The sequence below is a fragment of the Empidonax traillii genome, unplaced genomic scaffold, assembly GCF_003031625.1.
Source record: "Empidonax traillii isolate 1590-97213 ecotype Southwest subspecies unplaced genomic scaffold, ASM303162v1 scaffold168:size1726349, whole genome shotgun sequence".
Classification (NCBI taxonomy): domain Eukaryota; kingdom Metazoa; phylum Chordata; class Aves; order Passeriformes; family Tyrannidae; genus Empidonax; species Empidonax traillii.
Window position 1 is genome coordinate 97,741 of NW_020955361.1, and position 22,924 is coordinate 120,664.

At 44.3% G+C, this 22,924-nt stretch overlaps 3 protein-coding genes across 5 annotated transcripts in view; 2 read left to right on the top strand and 1 right to left on the bottom strand.

Moving 5' to 3' along the window:
* Positions 1–2,190: 2,190 nt before the first annotated feature.
* THG1L (tRNA-histidine guanylyltransferase 1 like) lies at positions 2,191–7,115 on the bottom strand. 3 transcript variants are annotated; one of them, XM_027885585.1, is made up of 7 exons: positions 6,819–7,115; positions 6,045–6,221; positions 5,575–5,744; positions 4,784–4,872; positions 4,065–4,172; positions 2,779–2,964; positions 2,191–2,406 (listed from the first exon to the last, which is right to left on the bottom strand). In XM_027885585.1, the coding sequence occupies exons 1-6, from the start codon at positions 6,998–7,000 to the stop codon at positions 2,791–2,793; spliced, it is 900 nt and encodes a 299-aa protein (XP_027741386.1). In that variant the 5' UTR covers positions 7,001–7,115; the 3' UTR covers positions 2,191–2,406; positions 2,779–2,790. The 3 variants fall into 3 exon arrangements, with proteins under 3 accessions (XP_027741386.1, XP_027741387.1, XP_027741388.1); XM_027885586.1 differs by lacking the exon at positions 2,191–2,406 and having other exon boundaries at positions 2,528–2,952; positions 6,819–7,114; XM_027885587.1 differs by lacking the exons at positions 2,191–2,406; positions 6,819–7,115 and having other exon boundaries at positions 2,528–2,952; positions 5,575–5,649; positions 6,045–6,111.
* A 207-nt stretch (positions 7,116–7,322) lies between these two features.
* SOX30 (SRY-box 30) lies at positions 7,323–13,295 on the top strand. The gene is made up of 5 exons (XM_027885582.1): positions 7,323–8,035; positions 9,209–9,448; positions 10,389–10,562; positions 11,450–11,915; positions 12,859–13,295. Exons 1-5 carry the CDS (start codon positions 7,375–7,377, stop codon positions 13,226–13,228), a joined length of 1,911 nt encoding a protein of 636 aa, XP_027741383.1. The 5' UTR covers positions 7,323–7,374; the 3' UTR covers positions 13,229–13,295.
* Positions 13,296–17,986: 4,691 nt separating this feature from the next.
* ADAM19 (ADAM metallopeptidase domain 19) overlaps positions 17,987–22,924 on the top strand; it is a 38,265-nt gene continuing 33,327 nt past the window's right edge. Inside the window, exons 1-3 of the mRNA XM_027885595.1 lie at positions 17,987–18,047; positions 18,308–18,378; positions 21,326–21,396. Of these exons, the coding sequence (XP_027741396.1) occupies positions 17,987–18,047; positions 18,308–18,378; positions 21,326–21,396 (203 nt within the window). The remainder of the gene's footprint in view (positions 18,048–18,307; positions 18,379–21,325; positions 21,397–22,924) is intronic.

Below are 22,924 nucleotides of genomic sequence, written 5' to 3' on the forward strand. Positions count from 1 at the left end.
ATGTTGAGGGTGGCAGAGCACTGGAACAGCTGCCCAGGGAGGGCATGGAGTCTCCCTCTTTGGAGACGTTCCAAACCTACCCAGATGCATTCATTCCTGTGTCACGTGTTCCAGATAACCCTGCCTTGGCAGTGGGATTGGACTGGATGATCTCCAGAGGCTGCTTCCAAGCCTAATAATTCTGTGATTCTGTGATCTTCACTTAGACACCCCTGGTTCAACCTCTCCCCTGCAGCCCACCCTGGAGCCCCTTGGCAGTTCTGGGAATGTTCCCTCGACTGGGCACCAAACCCCACCTGCCCTAGGCAATGAAATGGCACCTGGGCAACACATGGTTGCAGTAAAGTTTGCATTTTAACCCATAAAAGGATATACAGTGCAGAACCACTTCCCTGAGGAACAGTGAGGAAACACTGTTAATGCTGCAGAGAGGTTTTACTGTAATGATTCACCACCTCCATTAATATTTCATAACGGGTTCCCGAACATTTAATGCCGCCTGTTCCGGCAATACATCAGTCACAGGTTGTTCTGAACTTCACAGAAAACCCCTCTTTCTTCACTGGGTCACAGTACAGGACTTCTGAAGCTACAGTGATACATGGAAGAACAGGCACAGGTCGATCTCTGTGTGCCACCAACACCAGGCTGCTGCTTGAACCTTGGCAATATTTATTTCCCCCTACAGCTATTAAGTCACATAAATGACTTTATGCATGAGGATGCCACAGAGAGTTTCTTTCTCTAGAATTTATATTAATACAAATTAAAGGCCACAGTTGTACAGACAAATGGTGACTTACTCCATATTATTGTGAGGACGAGTTAATTAGAAAACAGTCTGAGGATAAGACCTAATACAGACCCATTTTTTTATACACACACACAAGGTACATACGTAGCTATGTTGGATAATGTATCAGGTGGCCATAATATATAAGATAAAAAACCTACATCATGCTTTCCAAGCATGAATCATGGCTGCCAAATTATTTTTTTTCATCTTTAGTCTGAGTAAATCCAAAGTGTTACCAGTTCTGGAACAGCTGCTTTGTATGTAAGGTCCAAAGTCAGGCACCACACAGTAACATACGGCATTTCAAAGTCAAGTTACATTTGTGTTACAAGACAAAAAAAACAGCAGACAGATAAAAAGTTCTAAGTGGTACATGACTGGTGCAATGATTCATTCAGAATCTTTATCTCACAGTCACTCATAGCCTCTTCCTGGGAATTTTGTGACCTGTTCTACAAATCAAAAGGGAAATAGATTCTCTCATTGCATGTTCTTAACTGCTCAGTATTAGCATAGAGCAAAAGAAGGGGAAACCCTGAGCTATTATAAACACACAGGCTCATTGTTTAATTTCAGGAAGAACCTTCAAAGCAGTAGTTTACATCAGTACCTGGCTGATGTTTTTAAAAAAAACAACCACCAAAAGGCACATTGCCTTAAATGTGCAAGTTCTTCCTGCAGGAAGGGGAAAGAAAGTAGATTGATAAGCGAATTCATGGGAAATGAACTCTATACTAAATGACCTTCTTAGTCACATTTGATCCTTTCTTTCCATTTTTATGGCCAGGCCCAACTGCTGACTATCCCCTCCCTTAGCAACAACTGGTCCAGTTACTGTTCTAGCACCATGGTTTTGAAACCAGCATGGTTAGAAGTAGTAACAGCCTTATAAATATCTATTATATCATTATAGCTGTGTTTCTACACTGAAATAGGCTATTTCCCTCAAATTCCAAGCCCTATCCATTAGCACAATTTTTGCTGCTCTGAGAGGTCGCATGATTTAACTGTTTTGACAAAGGGTCTTAACTGATAGTTAAACCAGAACAAACCTGTGCATAAACCAGGCAACACACACTCCTCCCTTCCCTCTAACTAATGTGGATTGTCAGCACTGCTATGTCTGTATCATTCCCAGAAAACAGCAGTATGAGTTGATGTTGGCTCCCTCTTTGCAGGCACCAGGAATGTTTCCCTGTGTTGCTACTGCCACTCCTGCCCAGCAGGAGACCGGTGATGTCCCAGGCCATGGAAAGTGAGAAAAGATGTCTATCCCCGTCCTAAGAGAATTCCAGTCTGTACAGCATCTTTATTAACCTCACTGTTTGGAACTTCCACAACTTACTAGTAAAAATCCCAGGAATGAGAAAGGCCACATGATAAAACATACCAGAGAAGGTATTATTATTATTTTTAATTTTTACAAGTATAAAAATCCTGTACATTTCACAAAAATTTTTAACATCTGTCAGGACACTGCTGAGCTGCTCCATTTCCTTTCAGTAAGAATCAGATATTAGGCAGCTGAATGGTGTATCACTCATCTGACCGAACACACTGGCCTTGAATTGAAATACTTTATGCCAATTGAGTATTCTGGTCCAACTCAGTTGAAACAAATATAAAATTAATAATTTTCTATTCAAATAAGCTATCTTTTTTTATGGTTCATCTGTTCAGTAAAATACCTCATGCTTTACATGGTATAGAAATGTAGGAAATTTATTTTCTACAAATACAAGGTAGGAGCAGTCTTAATTTATCATGAGTTCTTAACACTGAAAATAGAATACGATTTTAGCTTTCCAGATGGGCATATCCCCGTATGTCAGACAACACACTGGTGCCTTCTTTTTAGGCAACAACAATAATAAAACCAAGTAGTTGCTGAAGAGGATTACAGGTTAAACTCTGCCAGCCACCATCCGTACTATTCAGTGGCCAACAACCCAACAGAGCAAAATGTAAACTACCAGTTGTACTTGTCAGAGGTATCAACTATCCTCAGCCAGGATCTCAGGATATTCCTCCCAGAACTGGTCCCCAATGATGTCACAGTGCAGGGGAACAACTTTAGTCTTAGTCCGGGTCACTTCCACTTCCTTTTCTTCTGCTTCCTTTGGCAGTTTTATTTTCTTCGTGATGACTTCATTAACCTGAAAATACAGTTGACACATTAGCAGGCATGTAAAACTCCAGAGGGGATTCACAAATGGGCAAGAAACAAAGCCACAACAAAAACAACTATCAACCCTTTATCACACCAGAGTCTGAACACAGCATTCTTTGAAACATAGTCTGTTCTCAATTCAAAGACTCAATAGGCGAGCAGTTGAAGCTGCCCATCATCATCACACGGCCTGAAGAAATTACCTGCAAATTCACATCACTGATTGCAAGTATCCTTGATAGGAGCACAATATGTACTTTGGAAATATGTAAAGCAAGGAGGAAACCTTGCTAATGTCTACAATTACCAAGGAAAAATATGCCTAAGGAACAAGTGGACTGTATTTGCAGGTGGAGGCCTTTATCTGTTCTAATTAGTTCAAATTAACTAAAAATTGTTAGGCAAAATTTAAATCAAAAATATATTTTGAATCAATTTTTTTTTTTTTTTATAGAAGATGAAAGGCTGAGCAAGTTATGGAGAACTCTTAGTACAGACAGATGGGGCCTGATCACATGAAACACTATTTCTAGATAAGGTATCCTGGCACAGAAGGGCACTAAGGCCATAAACATTTATGATTTTCTGGGGTTTCATCTCATACAAAAACACAGGACAGGAATTTCTTCCACTAATTCTGGATCATCCTAGAATGATGAACGTTTCCAAGTTACCTTTAAAGCAGAAAAGGACTAAGCATACTATGAACTGAGCTACATTATTGAACAAAAGGTTGCAATTCCTTTGCCACGGATATACTTGGGACTTAATTCTGGGAAGAGCCTGGCACAGGCCCCAGTGATATATACATTGTCATCTGTTGATACATGTTTTATCTAGCTGGTCATAATTTGTATCTAAGCCAGACTTCACAGACTAATTTTTATATTATGCTCCTAGAAACAAATATCTCAAAGATATCTCCAAAACAATTAGTCATCTTACACATCATTATATGGCAAATATGGTTAGTTTTAAAATGTATTTATACCCAGAGAACCATTTGAGATACATCTGGTGATTTTACAGTGTAGCCTGTCTGCCACAGTGTAACTGTTTAAAACATGAGCAGGAAGCAAAGGGCAATAGTTTTTTTACCTTCTGCCATATTAAGACAGTTCCTTTTCTATACATCAAAGGTTCATTGTTGTAGTTGATGTTGAATTCAGAAAATAAGATTTCATTCTTATCTCCAGCCAAAGTTCCCTGAGAGGAAACGAAAAGAAAAATACTCTTATAGATAATAAACAAACAAACTGAATCTCTAGGGTAGAAGATGGGTGAATATTGACAGACTGACATTTGTGCAGGTTTTTCACCTTGAAGCCACAAGGTTTAATTACTTCTCTCAACAGAGGAATTAATTCCAATTGACAAACAAGTAGTAAAACTGAGAAGTTTTTAACTACATTTTCAAGACAAACAGAAGAAAGTCAACAAACTCCAGGATAAAACAGAAATAATCTGCTGAAGTCTGCACAAGGAGAGAAAACACAACAAAAGGGGCTGGGAATCAACAGTAGCTGAATTCAGCAGTTGTCCCTTGTGCATTTGGATACTGGACATTTCATGACACTTCTAACATTTTTGAACTGCAAATTAAGAACTTAAAATTCTGTTAATAATTGACCAAAAATATATTACTTGCTAATGATACTAACACCTGTGCAATTCAAGAAGTTGTTGAATCTGCACCCACAAAATTATTACAGTAAGAACAGACAAGCCAGCCAAGGCTGCTGGGCAGGCAAGACACTTTGCAAATCTTATCATTTAATTTGCAGCTGGAAAAAAACATGACCTCAAGAGACTCTTACCCGGAGCCTGTCCTGTGCTTCCACTGGTGTCAAACCACTTCGCTGTACAAGCATCCAAAACACTGTATTATAAAGGTTATTAATATGGCCTACAGAAAACATACAGAAGAGCGTGAGAAAGATTATTTCCCAAATCTAAGTGACAACTTAGAAAAAATAGCTTTATTTCCAGAGTTGTACCCAAGATACAGCCAAGAATAATAGGGAATTAATGTAATAAGTGGCTAGAGAAGATACAAATTTGTGACCCATTTTGAAAGTACTGCATATCAGAAGGATGACTAGAATAGATAGATTTCATTGTAACTCTGAAAAGGGAAGAGCAGAGGGTGAAGGGTGTTTATTGTAATGTAAATTATCTTCATCTGAGCAACAGGGGCTACATACTGACAAAGTGTAAACCCAATGCTCTGTTCTAGCATAGAATATACAACACTTTTGATTGCTAACTGGTATGAATTTAAACATTCACATCTCTTCATTACAGAAGATTACCTTGGCTAAACCAAGTCTGAACATAAAAATTAATAAATTAATTCTATTAATAATTATAATATTTCCTCTGCTGAACTGAAGCAATAAATGTAGTTGTGGCTTAAAACTCAGAATTTCAGCCAATATTTCTGTAGCCATACAAAGCCCAGAACAATTCTCATATTGTTTATTTATTTAAAACTACTACCCTACCTGCTGTTCTTTTACTGACAGCTATATATACAAATACACTGGCAGTAAAGGCATTTCTAGTCAGAGGGGAGCTGTACTAATCTCTGTTTTCTAGAAATACTTACAATCTGCTTGCCTCCAGCTGAGATAGTCCTTCAAGTTCTGGTTGCTGGGATATAACACAATTCGTCCATCAAATCCTGGTGGGTACAGAAGTTGCTGGTCCTTAAAGTAATCCTTCCAGTAGAAAACGTAACTTGAGGCAAACTGGGAGACCACATGAGTCATGAACTTACTTGCAAACACAGAATGAGAGAAAAAAAAGAAAGAAATACATCACTATGGTTATGTATCTGTGGTTATCTGAGGTATTAGTAGTGATAAATCAAACTTTTTTTTTTTAATCTCTGTATTACTGAACATATTTTCCTGAAAGACGATAGACAAAGACTTCACAAGAAGACCCTGAACTCACTGCAGTGAAAGCACCAGCTCTCCTCCTAATCCCTGTGTGTAAGTAAAGGCAAATCAAAGAATTACAAGTCTGGAGAGGGATGTTAAAAACAAGTTCATTCAGTATCAAAGCAGCTGTTACCTTGCTCTCCTTTTAAACCACCTGGTCTTCTTTTTGAAGACAAAACTATATTCATCACTCTGTCCATAAGCAATAGCAATATCCTCCAGTTCTTGCATCACTGTCTGGGCACACCTGGTCATCAGCTGCAGGGCACGGTCATCATTTGGCTTCTTGAACTCATGCTGCTCAGAAAACCTTCAAAGCAAAAATGGTTGAATAAGAATCCCTTTTAAAGGTACTAAAATGCTAACCCATTCATTTTTCCCAGCACACACACGGCACTGGGACACCATTTCCCCACCACCTGGCCCCGTGAAAACAAAACCCCATTAGTAATTCTGTGCCCTGGAGAGGCCGAGTGAAAGTTCATTGCGATCGGGGAGGAAAGGAGGATCTGTAACCCCCGCACCTGCAGGACAAGCATCCAAAACACCATATTATAAAGGTTATTAATATTGCCTCCAGAAAACATAGAAAAGACCATGAGAAAGACTATTGATCAAATCTAAGCGACTACTTAAAAAAAGAAAAACCTCTTTATTTTCAGAGTTGTACCGAAAATGCATATAATGGGGGAATGATGGGGAATTAATATAATCAGCATTAGAGAAGATACAACGCTAGTGATCCATTTATTAAGGCACTGCCACATGAGAAGAATGACTAGGATAGATTTCACACAGGCCGTGCAGGAACAGCCCAGCGCAACGCAGAGCATCACCCAGGACCCTCTTTTGGGCACAGCGCTGCCAGCCCGCAACCCCCACCCCGCGCCCCCCGCCTGCCCCGCACCTGTGGAAGTTGCGGCCGTCCAGTCGCACCACTATCCAGCAGTCGGGCAGGCAGGTGTCGTCCGCCTCGAAGTCCCGCACGTACTCGAACTTGCTCTTGGCCATGGTGAGGCCGCGGTGCCCGCCCGCGGAGCCGACCCCGAGCCCGGCGATGGCCGCGGCCGCCCGGCAGCAGCGCAGCATGGCCGGCACGGAACCGGAAGGCGCCGCCGGAGAGAGCGGCCCCGAGCCCCTCTGGGCGGCCCGGAGGAGCGCTCGGTGGTGGCGGCGGAGGAGGGCGGAGCGCGGGGCGGGCGCGGGGCGGCTCCGGCAGCGCTGGCCGTGGCGGTGGCGGGAGCGCGGGGTCGGTGCGGCGGCATCGCCGGGCGAGGGATGGGGGGTCGGTGCGGCCCCGCCGGCGGGGCCGGGGGTCGGTGCGCGCCCCGCGGCGGTCTCGGGATGCGGGGTCGGTGCGGGCCCAACGGCGGCCGCGGGGTGCGGGGCCGGTGCGCGCCCCCGGCGCGGGGCCGCGGGGAGCGTTGGCGCAACGGCGGAGGGCGAGGAACGGCGGGCGAGGGATGGAGCGCAGGACCGCCCGGCACTGCCGGCTCCGCACACGGGCGCCTCACAAGCCTCCCGCCGGGCACAGGGAAGTCGTGGGTCCCCTCGAGGGGCTGCGCGTCAGAGTGAAGGAGCTCCAGCCGCAGGATCGCCCCGGGCACGGCGGAGCAGTGGCGGAGGAGGGCAGGTGCTTCCCGGCTGCCGGGACGGTTAAAAGGGAGGCCCGCGGCGCCATCAGGAGAGAAGAGGACCACGAAAGGGGCAGCGGTGACAGCCAGAACGAGGAGAGGATGCTGGGACACAGTGGGAATGGGAGTAAGCCCTGGAGAAGAGCTGCTGTCAAAGCGGAGCCGCCTAATGTGGCCTTTGAGGCACGCCCAGTGAGGGTGGAGAAGAACGATTCCCCGGCTGGATCCATGTGCAGACCTAGTCCAGCCAGCCCTGATGACCGCCAGGTCCTGCAGTGTGAGAAGCGTGGGTGCCTTCCTGAAGATCAGAACATCCCGGTTGTCTTTCACCCCTTACCTTCCAGGTCCCACGTACAGATCCAAGGTCCTCGGCCCTCCCAGCTGTTCCATGTGCCGGTAAAACAAGTGCCACTTCAATTGCAGCCTTTAGTGCAGCCTCCAAAGATCGAAACGAAAAACATTCCCCTCACTGTCCTGCCCTCCGATTCAGGTATTACAGTCAGAGAGCTTGCAAGGGTCCAGTCAGTGACACATGAGGTGACAGGTTATCAGGAAGGAGAACACACTTGGAAAGGTTGTATTAGAGAACCAGCCCTTTGGAGTTAGCACAACTTTCTTACACGGAATAAGACATTAACGTGCAGGAGCACAGAGTTCTCTAGTGGTTTGTTAAAATCAATGCAGTTTTGTGTACTTGCTCCCTGACTACATGAAACCCCTTAGAACAGTGTTCAGAATTATGCTGAATTGTGATTGCAGGTTTAAGGTTAGGAATCTGGTTGATTTTTAAAGCTATGAAGCATTCATACACCTCTGAGAAAACTGGGACATATTAAATGAGGAACATTTTGAAACATCTAGATTAGAAGCTTTTTTTGAAAATATCTAGGCTTTCAAAAATAATTACTTTACACTGAGGTCTTTTGCCCTTTATTGATGATGTGATAGAGATAATTTCTAAGACTTTTTCAGAGAGGAAATTGCTGGCTCAGGGATCAGTTTTAAGAGGTCTAGGGATTCATCATGTCGCCAGCTCAATTTAAATGCAGCCTGTGTTTACTAAGAACCAAAGCTGGGTATCATATAACAGTCATTTGGGAGCACAGGTTCCTCCAACAAAATGAGTGTCCAAATCTGAGAAGAGAAAAGAATAAAATGTGATAAAATCCAACCTAGAATAGCAACAACCTCAGCTGAGAAGGCAGGGACTGCACAGGTAGGGGACTGAACAGCCCTACCATCCTCAGATCTGGGCCCTGCATCCTTAGGGCTTTCGTTACAGAGTTCTGGTGGTGATAACAAATTTGCAGTGATGTGGTCTATGCTATACAACATTTAGTTTATAAAGTCATAAGAAAACAATCTGGCCAAATGAAATCCAAACTAGTGTGTTAATAGTCCCATGTTTCTTCCTTTTTTTTTTTTTTTTTTAATAATATGTAACAAAAACCAGGTAAATAATTCCTTGTGCAGTGACCCAGTGAAGGTTAGTGGAGGATGATCCCTAAGCCTTAGTTATTTTTTAGGAACTGCTCACCAAGTTTCATCTGTTCCCAAGCTCTAGTGAATCAATTGCCAAATATCCTGTGGATGCACTAATTAATGTAACCTGTACTGCTGTATTCCCTGGAAGATGAGCTGCTTTCCTTGCCTTGTTGCACAGGTATGCCAGACACTCCATTTAGCAAGACCAAAAGCGGCCGTGTAAAGCGTCCAATGAATGCATTCATGGTGTGGGCCAGGATCCATCGGGCTGCTGTAGCAAAAGCTAATCCAGGTGCCAATAATGCAGAAATCAGTGTTCAGCTTGGATTGGAGTGGAGCAAACTGACTGAAGAGCAGAAGCAGCCGTATTATGAGGAAGCTAACAAAATAAAACTCAGGCACAGAGAGGAATTTCCCGGTAAACATTTTATTTATTTACCTCAATGCTCTAGAAGTGCAAGGCTTTTTGAAAAATGGACCTCTTGCGTTAGAGCAAGTAATAGAGATGGAAAAAAAGTACAAATATTTCAAGCACACACTCCTTTTGTGTGCCTGAAACTGTATAGATTTTTTTAAAATACCCAAAACAATGGTGCTCAGACCACCACAGCTACAGCAACTTTTCTGAATGCTTTAGTCTAGTGAGCAAATAGTGAGTTTGTTTTGAACATGACCTGCTGAATCGTTTTCCTTGCTCCAGAAAAAGCTGCCCAGGTGGCCTGTGGTGACACATGTATCTGTTCCTTAAAAGCAGGAAAGGGAAATGCCACAGGAAGCACAAACGGCATTGTATTCTGTGGGATTCTCCAATGTGTAGGCTTGGGGTTCCCAAATAATGGTGTGAAAGATGTTGTTTCTCAGCCTTTTGACAAAAGGGTTAAAAATTTGTACCCCTAACAAATTATTTTCTCCATAACACATAGTTCAATAAAACAGAGCTTAAGTACTCTAAAATGTAAGTACTTATTGAAAGCTGTTGAGATATTTGGTGTCATGATCCTTTGTCTCTCTGTTGTCGTAATCCTGCTAGTTTTGATTATGGCTAATCCTGGTGGATGAGATCTGACTAATCTGTCATAAACATCACTCCCCACTTCTCTGTATTTCTCTGTTTCACAAGCAGTTACTACTTGGTAACACAAAAACAATGCCCAAATATATCTATTTTATTTTCATCTTGGGTAAAATTCCCCATTTGCCAGCTGACTGAAAAAAAAAAGGAGTATTGCCATTGACTGTAGGAGCAAGTTTGGGACTAGTTTTATCAGATACTTCAGAATTACAGATGCCGTAGCTTTAGATAAAGAATGAAACCATCTAAAATATTGTGTGTCTGCATCTTTTTTCATCTCTGACAGGTTGGGTTTATCAGCCAAACAAGAAGAAGTGTTTCCCACCATCTCGCTCTGCTGTATTTTCTGGCACTTCTCAGAGTACCATCGCTACGAGTCCAGCTGGCCCTCGTCCCTTCCCATCACCTGTGTACTCTTTTGCCAACCCCAATGTTAAGAACAGTATTGGACATCCAGTCTGTGAGTTTTCAGTAGTGAATTATCTAAAAAATTCAGAATTCACCTATTGTAGTAAGAGTTAGTAAGAGTTTGTATTTACAAGGGCATGTAGTGACCGGGCTCTAGCTCTGTCTGTGGACAGTGGATTTCAACATCAAATAGCTTAATCCAGGCAGTGGCATTTTCCTCTTTAAGAACCCGGACAAGGACTGCTCTCTTTACAACAAGACAAGAAAATGAAATGCCTGCTCATGCTGTGTAATATTTGGAGACTTTTAAAAGGGAATACTCAGCTTTGTTCTGGTGAAGATCTGAGTTAGTGATGTTTGAAAACACTTAGGCAATGCGTTTTGAAATCTTTCCCTGTAAAGGCAGCCCTGTTGACATGAGGTGGGATTTGAAAGTGTACGTTGAAGTTTGTGCTCTGCAAAACATTTCAAAGTGAAATTGCCTAATGGGTACATGCACTGGTGAAAGAAGAAAACATATAGGAGATTAGAGTGTTTTAATTGTTGCTTCTGCTCCTCACCAGACAGATTTGTTATAAATTTGGCTCATTCCAACTCATTTATTAGACTTGTGAGGTCTTCTGATCTTCAGGCATTGAAAGCACACTCCAACCCATTCTGTGGCCTTATTAGGACAAGACACAGCCCTCACCAGCCCCACAGTCCCAACACTCACTAGCCAATTCCTTCTTCCTTTGGGTTTCTGCGGAAGGAAGCTTGAATATGTGGGCTTCAAAACCGTGTGTCAGGACACATGTAGGCCATGTAGTGCATGACTGTGAGTTCCAGGGAAGTGGTCGGGGGAAAATGGTTCGGGTTCTAGTGTGGTTTGCTACACTGCTGTTTATAAAAACTCTTGCCATATTCATGTCTGATAAATAACTGTTTTGTTTTCTAAAGGTGAGTCTCCTGTTATTCGTCTGCCAGCTTCTTCCAGTCAACATACTCGTCCAGTGACTCTTTTCCAGACCACTGGTGCAAGCACCACAACAGTGGCTGTCCCAGTTCCAACCCTGTCCCTGCGCCCAGCACAGCACTTTGCTAAACCTGCTCAGACGGAAGCTTTTGTGTCATCTGGGCTCAATTTCTCTCTGAAAAGACCAGCACCCGTTTTCGCAGAGAGTTTCAGCAGAAACACAAGTAACATCACCAACACTAATGGCAGATTTTCTGTCTCTAATAGTGATGCCTCGGGGATTCCTATCTTTCCTAGAGGAATACCTCTTCCCCAAGTTACCCCTTTTATTCCCTCACCTTCCTATGTGTCTGCTCCCATCGTTCAACCAGCCAGTATTTTTGGAGGACCTCCTCAGTTTCCATTTTGCCACCCTTCCTTTGTACCTGGACCTCGCTGTTTCCCCCCAAGGTAATGAAACCCTCAATTTCAGTACCAGTAAGAACAAATGCTAAAAGGCAGAGAGTTTTTTGGCTTGCACAAAGATGGAACATTCAGAAGGGAAGGAGTTCTTACCTTCCTGTAGCTCCTGTGTGGTGGGACCTGCTGGCCTCAGGCTGCTCATAATATATGCCCTGTTATTGAATCTCCATAGTACTATTGCAGTAATTGGCACTCCCAAGACCACAGAAAACAGAATTATCTCCTTTCCACTTTATGCATCTAAGTGCAGTTGATTTTGACAGAAAGGCATTAGCTAGGGATAGTGAATATATATTTTGAAAATGGTCAGATAGCAGTAAAGTAAATGTGTGAGGTGTCTCCTGGGTACTGTGACTGCAGCTGCCATAACTGCTAATATTTCTGAAAACTTGATGAATGCAATACAAGACATTCCTATTTTTTGAGGTCCTTTAAAGAAACACAGGACACATATTCCCAAAATTGCTAAAGATGAGCTTTGCTCAGGCCTGGGTCTCTGAATAGATGGTTTTGTGAGGCCTCTGAGAAAGAGGATTGTTATAAGTTCACTGTCCTGTAAACTCATTTCTTGTATACAAGAATCATGATTTCTGAGTTGCACTGAGAATTGTGTGTTTTACTATTCTGAGTATGTTGGTTAGCTTACTGCAAGGTGATCAGATGCTGGTTTATTATTAATGATATTATTGATAAAAACAGGGGGGTTTATGTTTGTTCTCAAAGAAACCCCATGTGTGTATGAGGTTGAAATGATGCTTATCCAGAGATTTGAAATCTGGATGATTCTTGTTATGGCCATAGTGCTTAAATTAGGCATGGTTTTAAAGTTTCAATCAACAGGATAAGCTTACTAACACAGAACATCAGTGTCATTGTGCAGCCCAGGCAGTCAGCACTTCTGAAAGCCAACTTTGAACCTCTTTCATTGCAGCACATTCTCACTCAGACCTCCATTTAGCTACGGGAATTTCTCCAGCTCAGTGCCTCAGTGCTTCGGCTTTTATGAACACAGGAACCAAAGACAGGAGGTGATATTTTCAGCCCTGGGTGAAGACTATCGGTTCAGGAGGTACTCAGAAGAAAGTATACACGGGGACCAGCGCATCTGTGAGAGCCCTGAGGTGGTGCCCTGTCAGAGCAGCTGCAACAAGGAGAGGTCTCTGAGCCCCCTGCCACAGCTGGATGTTGAAGTGGTCGAGGAAGTTTTGCCATCCTCCCCATCCACTCCCTCCAGCACTTACATCATCAATGTAACTGATAGCGATGAGGAAGAAGATGTAAAGTTGTTTCAAGTATTGTAATTTTTAAAACAAAGTATAGTCCAGAGAAATATTACAGAATGGGAAATAAATGTTTTCCACAGCACTAGCTTTTCAGTCAGTGTGTTCAGTGGGAAACCCATGTGGCTTCAGTGAGTTGCACAGGTCATTTTGAAGAGTCTGATGAGCTGTTTGGAATTTGAGAGCTTACAAAGAGACCTGGGGAGGGTAAATTGTAATTCATGTAACAGAATTCTGTGCAGTTAAGCTGAACATTCCTAGAATGATGAGCTGAAGTAGTTTTTTCAGACAATTCAGGCTACTAATATTAGTTTATATATGTGCTTGTGTGTATTTACAGTTATGAAAATCCAAAGAAATGTAGAAAGAGCTGAAAGCCATGGATGGAGAAGTCCATTTGTGCTGGGCTGCCAGGGGATGCTAAGGGATGATTCAGAGCAAGCTGGTCATATGGGATCTGTGTCTGCAGGTTTACAGTGTTGAATCCAGCCCTCAGCTGAGCTCTCTTGAAAGCTCTTATGTCTTGTCTACAACAGAAGTAAAAATTATACAAACAACCCACCCAAACCTGGCTTCCTCTGAATCATTCTTTATCCTGCTCTGGTAGCCCTGCAGTGGAAAAAAAATGATAGAAATGGTTTTTAGTTCCCATTTCCAGGTCCTTTTCAGCCCACTAACTTCTCTGTGAAATGCAGATTCCTGAAGTGCCAAGAATCTGTGCTGTTACTTCTCTTGCGGTGTCTGAAGTGGGTCACAGGCAGGGCCAGTCCTTTGGCAATTGTGTGCCCTCCTGCAAGTCTCCATGGCAGTGCAGAGGGTACCGGGGGCGTGAGAGGGAATTATTCTACTCTCTTATATCATAATTATTTTCTCTTTTATATCACAATTATTTTCTTCTTTCTCTACTGTTTACCTTGATCTGAACTAAAAATCACCTTGCATGGTTCTCAGCTTGAGAAACAGATGCAGATTTTCTGTATAAACTTGTTTTCCTCCTGCTACTGTGAAAGTCTAAAGACACTCAGTAGTGCTTCCCGGTGCATCACTGCCTGTGGCTATCCATTTGCAGAGACAACTTTCTTCCCCAAAGTTACTGGACAATTTCATGGATTGGATGTTATTAAAAGCCCTTGTGCTGTTTTACCTTAGGAGAATAAACTACTTCAGCATAATCACTACTCTATTGGTGCAGTTTACAAGCAGCATGGAGAGGACTACGGTGCTTCATATGTGGAAATACAGTTAAAAAGGCATGGTATGTCTGCATATAGAATCTTTTACCACCAAGTTCACTTGCCTGTAGGAATGAAGCAAATTAGTAGCAGAAAGTAGCAGCAGTGACCCACCCTTTAAAGGAAGCACAGAGATTGCTCTGATATTCTTTCACTATCAGCACATTGGGACAAGCCCTTGTCCAATACCTGATCATCTTACAGCACTTCTCCCTCTTTGGCGGGACAGCTGCTCTAGGGCCTTTCCAAGTATTCCTGCTGTCCTACATGGGTGGTGGAAAACCAGAGTTAAACAGAGTATTCTGGGTCAGCTGAAGCTGCTCTCAACTGCTAAGATTCAAGATAAAGAAGTTCGCTGTTAAATCTCCAGTTCCCTTCACGCATTCAGAGCTTCCCTCCTTTGATCAGTTCAAGTGATCTGAATGAAAAAACGTTCTGAAAAATGGGATATTTCACATTCTGCTCAAGTCAGCCAAAGACATAAAATTTCTCTCATCAGTGTGAGTATCTGTCATGCAGAGGTTAGGCAGGACAGTCTTCTCCCTTCTCCTGCTAACACTTTGATTCTGGGTAACGTTTCCTCCAGTGTCAGCAGGAGTCTTTTCAGAGCACTTCATTCAACAACCTTTCCTATTTCTGAAGAAAGAGTTCCAATGAAATATTACTGAGCTCTTACTCTGATACATGTCCAAGTCATTCTCTGCACAAGTCTGTCTCTTGAACAGGCATTCTTCTCCATAGGCCCATCTATTTCCTTCTCGGTGGCTAACTTCTAATTTACTATGAACATAATGGGAGAATTGTCATCTTTGCTTCCAGCCAACAACAACAGTGTTAAATCATCTTACAAACCGTGGAGCAAGTGCAGAACCCCCACTGCAAAAGCTTTGTCATCAGCTTTGCCCTGGGGAGGCTGAGACACCTCGTTGTCGAGCCTAATGAAGACCCCTTGCTCTTGGTGCTGCTTGGAGGCTGCTGCTAATGGGTATGTGCATGCCTTGATCACAGGGGATGTAACAGATGAGGGAACAGAGCACAGACTCGAAATTCCCAGCTGATACTTTTAATCAGGCAGTGTGGATCCTGGAGGAAATGAGTCTGGGCCTGTAAAATTCCTAGATAACCCAAAGCCTGACCTTGCTTTGTGAATCAGGCAAATGTCCCCCTGACTTCGGTTGGAGCTCTTTGAAGAGATGGGCACAGGCAGGATCTGACTCATCCTGCACCAGATGCAGGTACCATTACAACATCTGGGCACTGCTAGGAAGGCTGAAATATCCTAATTCTTTCCATGCAACAATGTCTCAGTAATGTGATATATCACATATATATATAGATTAACCTATATATAACAACTGCACAGCCTGTAGTTATATTTTTATGGAGGGAGTTTCTGGTGATTGTAAATTAAGATATCAGTTCTCATATTACCAAGGGCCAAAGATAAAAATATCACTATGTAACAAATGCAAATATTGCACATATTTTATTTTTATGGTACTTGAATGCTGGAAAAAAATCACAAGCAGATAGTTATTGGCCTAAGTGCTTTAATGAACTTCAGTCTCCCTTTATTCCATTTTATGCTTTTTTTGAGCTGATCTTCTCTTAGAGAAATACATGGAGCAGTCCCTATGAATGTTTTTTGTACTGAGATGATTTGTGACAACCTTTCAGTGCAAACATACATGTTCCTCATCAAAGTGTGGTTTTGTTTTTTTTTTTTCCTTTGGGTAAATGGAAATTTTATGCAAGGATGAAAGCATAATAGCTAAAATCGTGTCTAAATTTGGCTTGCATTTTTACTTATTTATAATAAAGACATCCACAATAGTGCCATTGTTTTCATCTATATTATAGGCAGCTATAAATAAGTGGGGGAATTCAAAGAAAATAATCAAGTTTTCCCTTCAAGGCATTCCATATGATTAGAAAAGAGCTGAAATTTGGTCCCTGGATTTTTGCTCTGGGGAAGAACACGATTTACTTGTGTCATGAAAATTTGTGACCTCTCTGTGAGGCAGATAAAATGTCATTTGTAGCCCACTCACCCTGATCACTCCCTCTAAGTGTCTCCACGATGCCCTGGCTTTCCTCTGCCAGGGTGATATCAGGAATGAACTGACCTTCACAAGGTCAGAGGGGTTCAGGGTGTGAAGTGCTGGGGGAGAAAGAGGACATGTATGAGAGTCATAAGCCAAAAGAGTATCTGAAAATGGAAACAGTCATGTTTCCTTGAGGCAACAATGGCAGGAGCCAGCAAAGACCTTCAGTAAAAGAGAAATCAGTGTTCTCAATAGCATAAATAATCCTCTGGACAAGAGAGGAAATCATTACTATTATCTAGCAACCTTTTATTCTAAAGGGAGTATTAATTTCCTATCAGGCTGATTTACCAATACATTCTGAAACACAGCCAGGTGCAAATTCTCTCAATTTCTTGTTTCCCTGGTGATTCACCTACGTAGACACTTAAGATGAATGTCAGAGGTGAATGGAAAGAGTTGAATGGATAATGCAGATCGATGGCTGTCTGAAGAGCACGGCTAAGAGGTAATGCCTCTTCCTGCCACTCGGAGTTGACCCCTTAAAAATCTATGCCAGTCCACCCTTGCAGCCTTGAGTGAGGCTGCAGTGGAGCTGGACAGGAGTCACAGTAGAAATACACTGACACAGGGAAGGCAGTTGCTTTTTGGGGGCTCAGGGTGTGGAAAGAGCATCTACAGCACTGTGGAGACATGGTGTTTGCAGCTGGTAACTTCAGCAGGCCCCCTAAGTTGGACTCTCCTCTACTGGTGTGACCCTGACCCCACAGGTAATTCAGCAGTGAGACACTGCATCTCACACCTCCAGGTTCTCAGCTCCCTGAGAGGCAACGGACCAGCAAAGAAATGATGTGTGGACTTCAACCCATGGCTCAGCCCCCAAGGATGCAGGAGAAGATAGGGATGCTCCTTTGGGAGCCTCACAGGAATGAGTGGATATCCCTGAAGGGCAACACAGGGAATATGAGCCATGGATGTTCCCAAGCCCTTCCTCAAGCCTGGCCCTTCCATCTTCCATAAGAGGAGAGAGGCACTGAACATGTTATTGGTTCTGTCCTTTTATACAGGCACATAAAAATCTAGCCTTTATCCCTTCAGCTGTCCAGGAGTAATGCATTTTCCAGGAGTGGAGGGATTTAGGATGTCTCTGGAACCATGGGATCAGCTATGAATAGTTTTATAAGATTACACATAAATATAGCAGATAAATAAATAAACAACTAAAGCCATAAGCACAGCTCTTACGGGATCTTCTTGAGCTGCTTCCCTCACTCAGGTCTCCCTTGGTTCCTGGCTGTTGCAGGGCTTGCCCTTGTCCCGAGGGCCCGGGAGGGGGACACAGTCCAGCCCTCCAGCTGTAGCGCCCGGAGCCCGAGGGCTGGGCTGGGAGAAGAGGAGGAGCAGGGGGGCTGCAGAGCGGACTCGGCCCAGTGGGAGGAGAAAAGCTGCGGGCGGGTTTATAGGGCGGGCGGCGGCGGCAGAGCCGGTCCGTACCCGGAGCCATGCGGGGCCGGGGGCTGCTCTGCGGCATCGCCCTCTCTCTGCTGCTGCAGCCACCGCGCCGTGAGTGCGGGGTGCCCGGCCCGGGGGGTGCGCGGCCGCCCCCCGCCCTGCACCGCTGCCTCTGGCTGCGGGAGCCCCCGGGGAGGGAGGGCGGGAGGATGGATGGATGGTTGGGTGGGTGGGGGAGTTGTCTGGGGGATCCTCCTGGTTTTCCTACAACCAGCGCAGAGCTCCTCTCCTCTCCCGCCCTGGCTCCGCGCTGTCCAAGCCCGGGGTGCGGAGGGGCCGGGGGTGCTGAGCGGCTCCTCTTGTCTCCGCAGCCGCAGCGCAGCTGCAGCCCGAGGTGGTGGTGCCGCACTGGGCAGCCCTGGGCGGCCCCGGCAGCCACAAGGTAGGTCATTTCTGGCTTGTTTCCAAACCTCCTTACCGTTACCAGGGGTGGGGAAGATGTCGCGGTTAGCGCAGCACCTGGTGATGCCAATTTTGGGTTTGTTAACCTGTGACGGGCCGCGGGGATGAGCCAGGAGCTGCTGCGGCTCCTCTGGCTCCCAGGAAAGGCTGGATCCATGAGCTGGCAGGCACATCTGGGCGTTGCTTTCACCCTGCCCTCTGCCAAGCCTTAAAAACTCGATCTATATTTACCTGATCTGTGAAACGGGAGTGGGGCCATGCAATCAGTGGCATTGAGGGAACAGCTGAAGAGAGGCATCTGCTTTAGGGGGAGATAAGCCCAGAAAGCCGTCTGTATCCTGGGCTGCATCAAAAGCAGTGTGACCAGCAGGGACACTCTGCTCTGCTCAGGTGAGACGCCACTTGCAGTGCTGTGTCCAGCTCTGGAGTCCCTAGCACAGATGGACCTGTCGGAGCGAGGCCAGGAAAGGGCAGTGAAGATGCTGCAAGAGCTGGAGCACCTCTCCTATAAAGAGAGGCTGAGAGAGCTGGGGTTGTTTAGCTGGAGAAGACTCTGGGAAGACCTTGTAGCACCTTCCAGTGCCTAAAAGATCTATAAGAGAGCCAGAGAGGAACTTCTTACAAGAGCATGGAGTGACAGGACAAGGGGGAATTAAGCTGAGACGTCAGGTTTAGATTAGATATTAGGAAGGAATTTTTGACTGTGAGGGTGGTGAGGTACTGAAACAGGTTGCCCAGAGAAGCTGTGGGCGTCCCATCTCTGGAAGTGTTCAAGGCCAGGTTGGATGGAGCTCTGAGCAGCCTGGTCTAATAAAAGGTGTCCCTGCCCATGGCAGGGGGGGATTGGAACAAGACGATCTTTAAGGACCCTTCCAACCCAGACTGTGCTATGGTTCTATTAATCCCAACTGTGAGGGTACTTCACTAAAATAAGAAAAGCCAACCAGTAGCTCAGGTGGGTTTAACTGTGTCTTAGACACAGTGTGTGTTGATACAGATCACAGCCCTGCTTCTGTTACGTGGATGCATGTTGTGTCAGTAGTCTCTGGCCATTCTGAGATTGCTGAGGTGCCAGACTTAGGACAAACACAACTTCTCAGCCTTTGTGTTGTCACAATCAGAAGCAATTACAGTTGCATAACCAAATGAAAGAGGAAAAACCAGAGGGTGTTATTTACATTGTGAATCAAAAAAAGGGGAAGCTTTATGGGAGATACCAGGATTTTTCTTGAGTATTTATTATTAATTCATTATTACTATTGTGCTGTTAATTGGGGGTTCTAAAACTTATTACTGTGTCATATTACAGGAAAAAAAAAAAAGCTACAGTGACTCTCTCATGATCTTAATTCTCTTTAAAGTGCCCTTGCAGTGCTGCCTGCAAGTTTTGGTTCTGTTACTGATAGTGATGCAAATACATCTGGACAGCGTTTCCCCTTATATAAATTTGCTGAGTCTCGGGGGTCGTACTTGGTTTGTTTCAGGCAAATTCCTGTTGGCTCTGAAATGAGAGTTAGCAAAGCTTATATGCAGCTGGGATATTTCAGTTACACAGCAACTGATGGACTCTGGGATTACTGAAGGAGAAGGGAGGGCAATATTCCTAATAATGATGTTTGCACAACCTTTGTGAAGAGACTTTTACGGTGATGGAGGCCCTCAGACCCCCCAGTGCTTACATTTAGTTAGTGAAACAGAACTACCCTGGGATGTACTGAGCACCTGTGGTTGTAAATGAAACTCTGACAGATCTATCATCTGAGAGTCCCATTCAGTCAGTCTTGCTTTATTTCACTTTCTGTTGTTCTGTTCCACAAAAATCTCTTCCAACATTGATTCAGAAAATACTATGGGTTAATTTTCTCACCAGTTCTCATAATTTATTTTCTTTTTCTTCCAGCTGAATAGAGAAGTGGGTTGTTATCAAATGAGTTATTTCTCATCTGGGAAATTTGTTCATCCATTTCCTTTAAGAGAAAGCACTCAGACTCAGAAATCCTGAGCTGAGCTTAAGTGTAGTGGTCCTGCTTTGAGTGAGGTAAAACCAGAGACCTCAGAGGCCCTTCTACTTGGTCCTCTAGAAAGCATATTCTATGTTTTTAGTGTTTTGAATGAATCTTTTTAAAATGGTTGGCTATAGTGTATGCATTTGCCATTCCACTAAGAAATTAGGGTCCATTCTGTTAAAGCAGCAGGACTTAGGGAGCCGGCTGTCCTGTGTCCTCCTTCAGAGCTGCAGACAGATTGCAAGTCAGGGCTGTAGTATGTGCCTGAACACACTAGAAAGTTGCTGTCATGGTTTCCAGTCCCTTGGCAGCCTGGGACTTAAACAACAGCAGCTGTGGAATACTGTCTTTACAATGGCTAGAGCCTAAAGGCATCCAAGGGACCCTTACTGCATGTCTTTTACTGTCTTTTTCTGTGAGTAAAGGAACTATGTGAAGATCTCTGGAAGGGATGTGAATCCCCCTGTCCTGAAATAGGCTCCTAAAAATGTCTTTCTGCTGTGACAACAAAGGAAGCTTTGGTTAACTAGCTTGTTCTGGGGCACAGTGTACAGGACAGGGGGGTACAGCAATCTCCTTCCACCCAGCATTCTTTCCAAATGCTCCAGCACTGGCATTTGTTTCCTTGTCTGAGCCCATTATTCCTCCTGAGACACCAGGATCACTAGCTGAGGTACAGCATCCCAGCAGTGTGCCTGTACTGCTTCCTAGCTCTGCATGGCTGTGCTGTGGGATCCAGCAGTGTGCCTGGAGCTTGGAGCCACCACGGCCCATCCCCTCCCCATTGCTTCAGGTCTGAAGTAGGAGGGAGGCAAGGAGTGCTTTAAGGTCAGCTGCAATTTCCAGGGGAACAGTTTGTGTTTGTGGATGTGTTCGTAGTTATGATGTGTGAGTAACGGGCACCCTCTCCCTTGCACGCAGCATCCACTCAGAGCTGAAGTTCTGGTAAAGGCAGAGGGCCAGGAGCTCATCTTGGAACTGGAGAAAAACAGGTAAGTGTGCTTGTGCCTTGCGTTGTGATCTCACTAAAATAATGCATAAGGATTACAGTGGAATCAACAGGAAAACCTCCACTGACTTCAACAAGGTTCTGATAAAGACAGGATGAGGAAGTCCTTCTCTGGATGTCAAGGTTATTCCAAGTCTGAGTCCCCTCAGATGTTAATCAGCCAAGCAGCACTGAGTGTAACAGAGCTTTGTCAGCAAAAAGCAGATGGTGACCTGACCCTCAGTGTGTAAACTTATTTTTGCATCATAATTCTTACTACATTAACTAGAAAATGTTGCTGATATGAAGCGCCCTATTTACCAAATGGCTCCGTGCTTTGGAGTCAGTGTGACTCTAACGAGGATTTCATTTGCTGTGATCCAAAGAGGTCCTGCTCTGCTTCCTAGGAGAAATGGTCTGACAGTTTCAATTCCATTAGTGCCCTTCATGCTAAAGTAGACTGAAAAATTGCTTTTTCATTAGGGGAAATGCAGCCTTCTCACAGGCATGAGACAGCAATGCTGTGTGGTATCATAGGGCGTGATGCATATTTAATTCAGCTGAAGATGCAGGAGATTAAAGTAGGTAGAAGGGTTCTGGTCTGGATGCTGCCCCAGAGCCCCTCTGCCCTGTGAGTATATTAATTTCCAGTGGTGGGAGAGCAGCTGCAAACTTAGCTCAATAAGCCTGTCTGTAGAGGTTCTGTCTTGCACTAGTTCTGATGGCAGTGCATAAACCTAAATGATATTCAGAGTGTCTTGGAAGAAAACCAAGTTTTTCTTAGCCTTGTCTACAGTAAAGCCTGAAATCCATGGCTGATGGAAGGCAAATACATCCTAAAAGGTGTTTCCTGTAATAAGCCACATAAGCTATGGAGAGATTCAGTGCTGCAAAAGCAGGGTGCCTTTGACAGGCAGTCATGCACCTGTGTAGAGCTAAACAGAAACAGCTATCAATTCTGTGTGTTTTGGCATCTCTCAGCTGGGAAAATAGAGACCAGGCACCATAAGCACTGCTAACTCAGTCCTATCTAACACAGGAGAAATAGCTGTTGCTGATGACAGTGGTACCAAGCCAGGCTCTGAACTGAACCTGGAAGCAGCCGATGCTGCTGGGGGTCTCCTTCCTGAGCTGTCAGGTCTTGCTTATTCTGCAGTTGCTATGCAGAGGTGAATATTTCTGGCACAGTGGAAGCTGGCAAGAGAAAGGATCCTCGCTGAGTTAATCCATTTGTGCTCCAAGCATGTTGACGTAGCCTCCAGGTGCCTCTCGGGAGCGGTGCCATGCTATTTCCAGCACAGAAAAGCTCATTGCTGGTGTTAGTAAACAGAATTACAATAATAGAAGGTTTCTATTGTGCTTATTTCCTGAAGTGCATTTTCATTCATTGAGATGTATACACACAGGGTTAAGCCTGTGCACACACTTCCACTGCGGGATGGATCGCTTTGCTAGGGCTGGTGAAATACAGCAAGGGGTTTGGAGGTGTTTATTTTTTCGTTTTTCATTCATTTTTTATTTTCTGTGGCAAA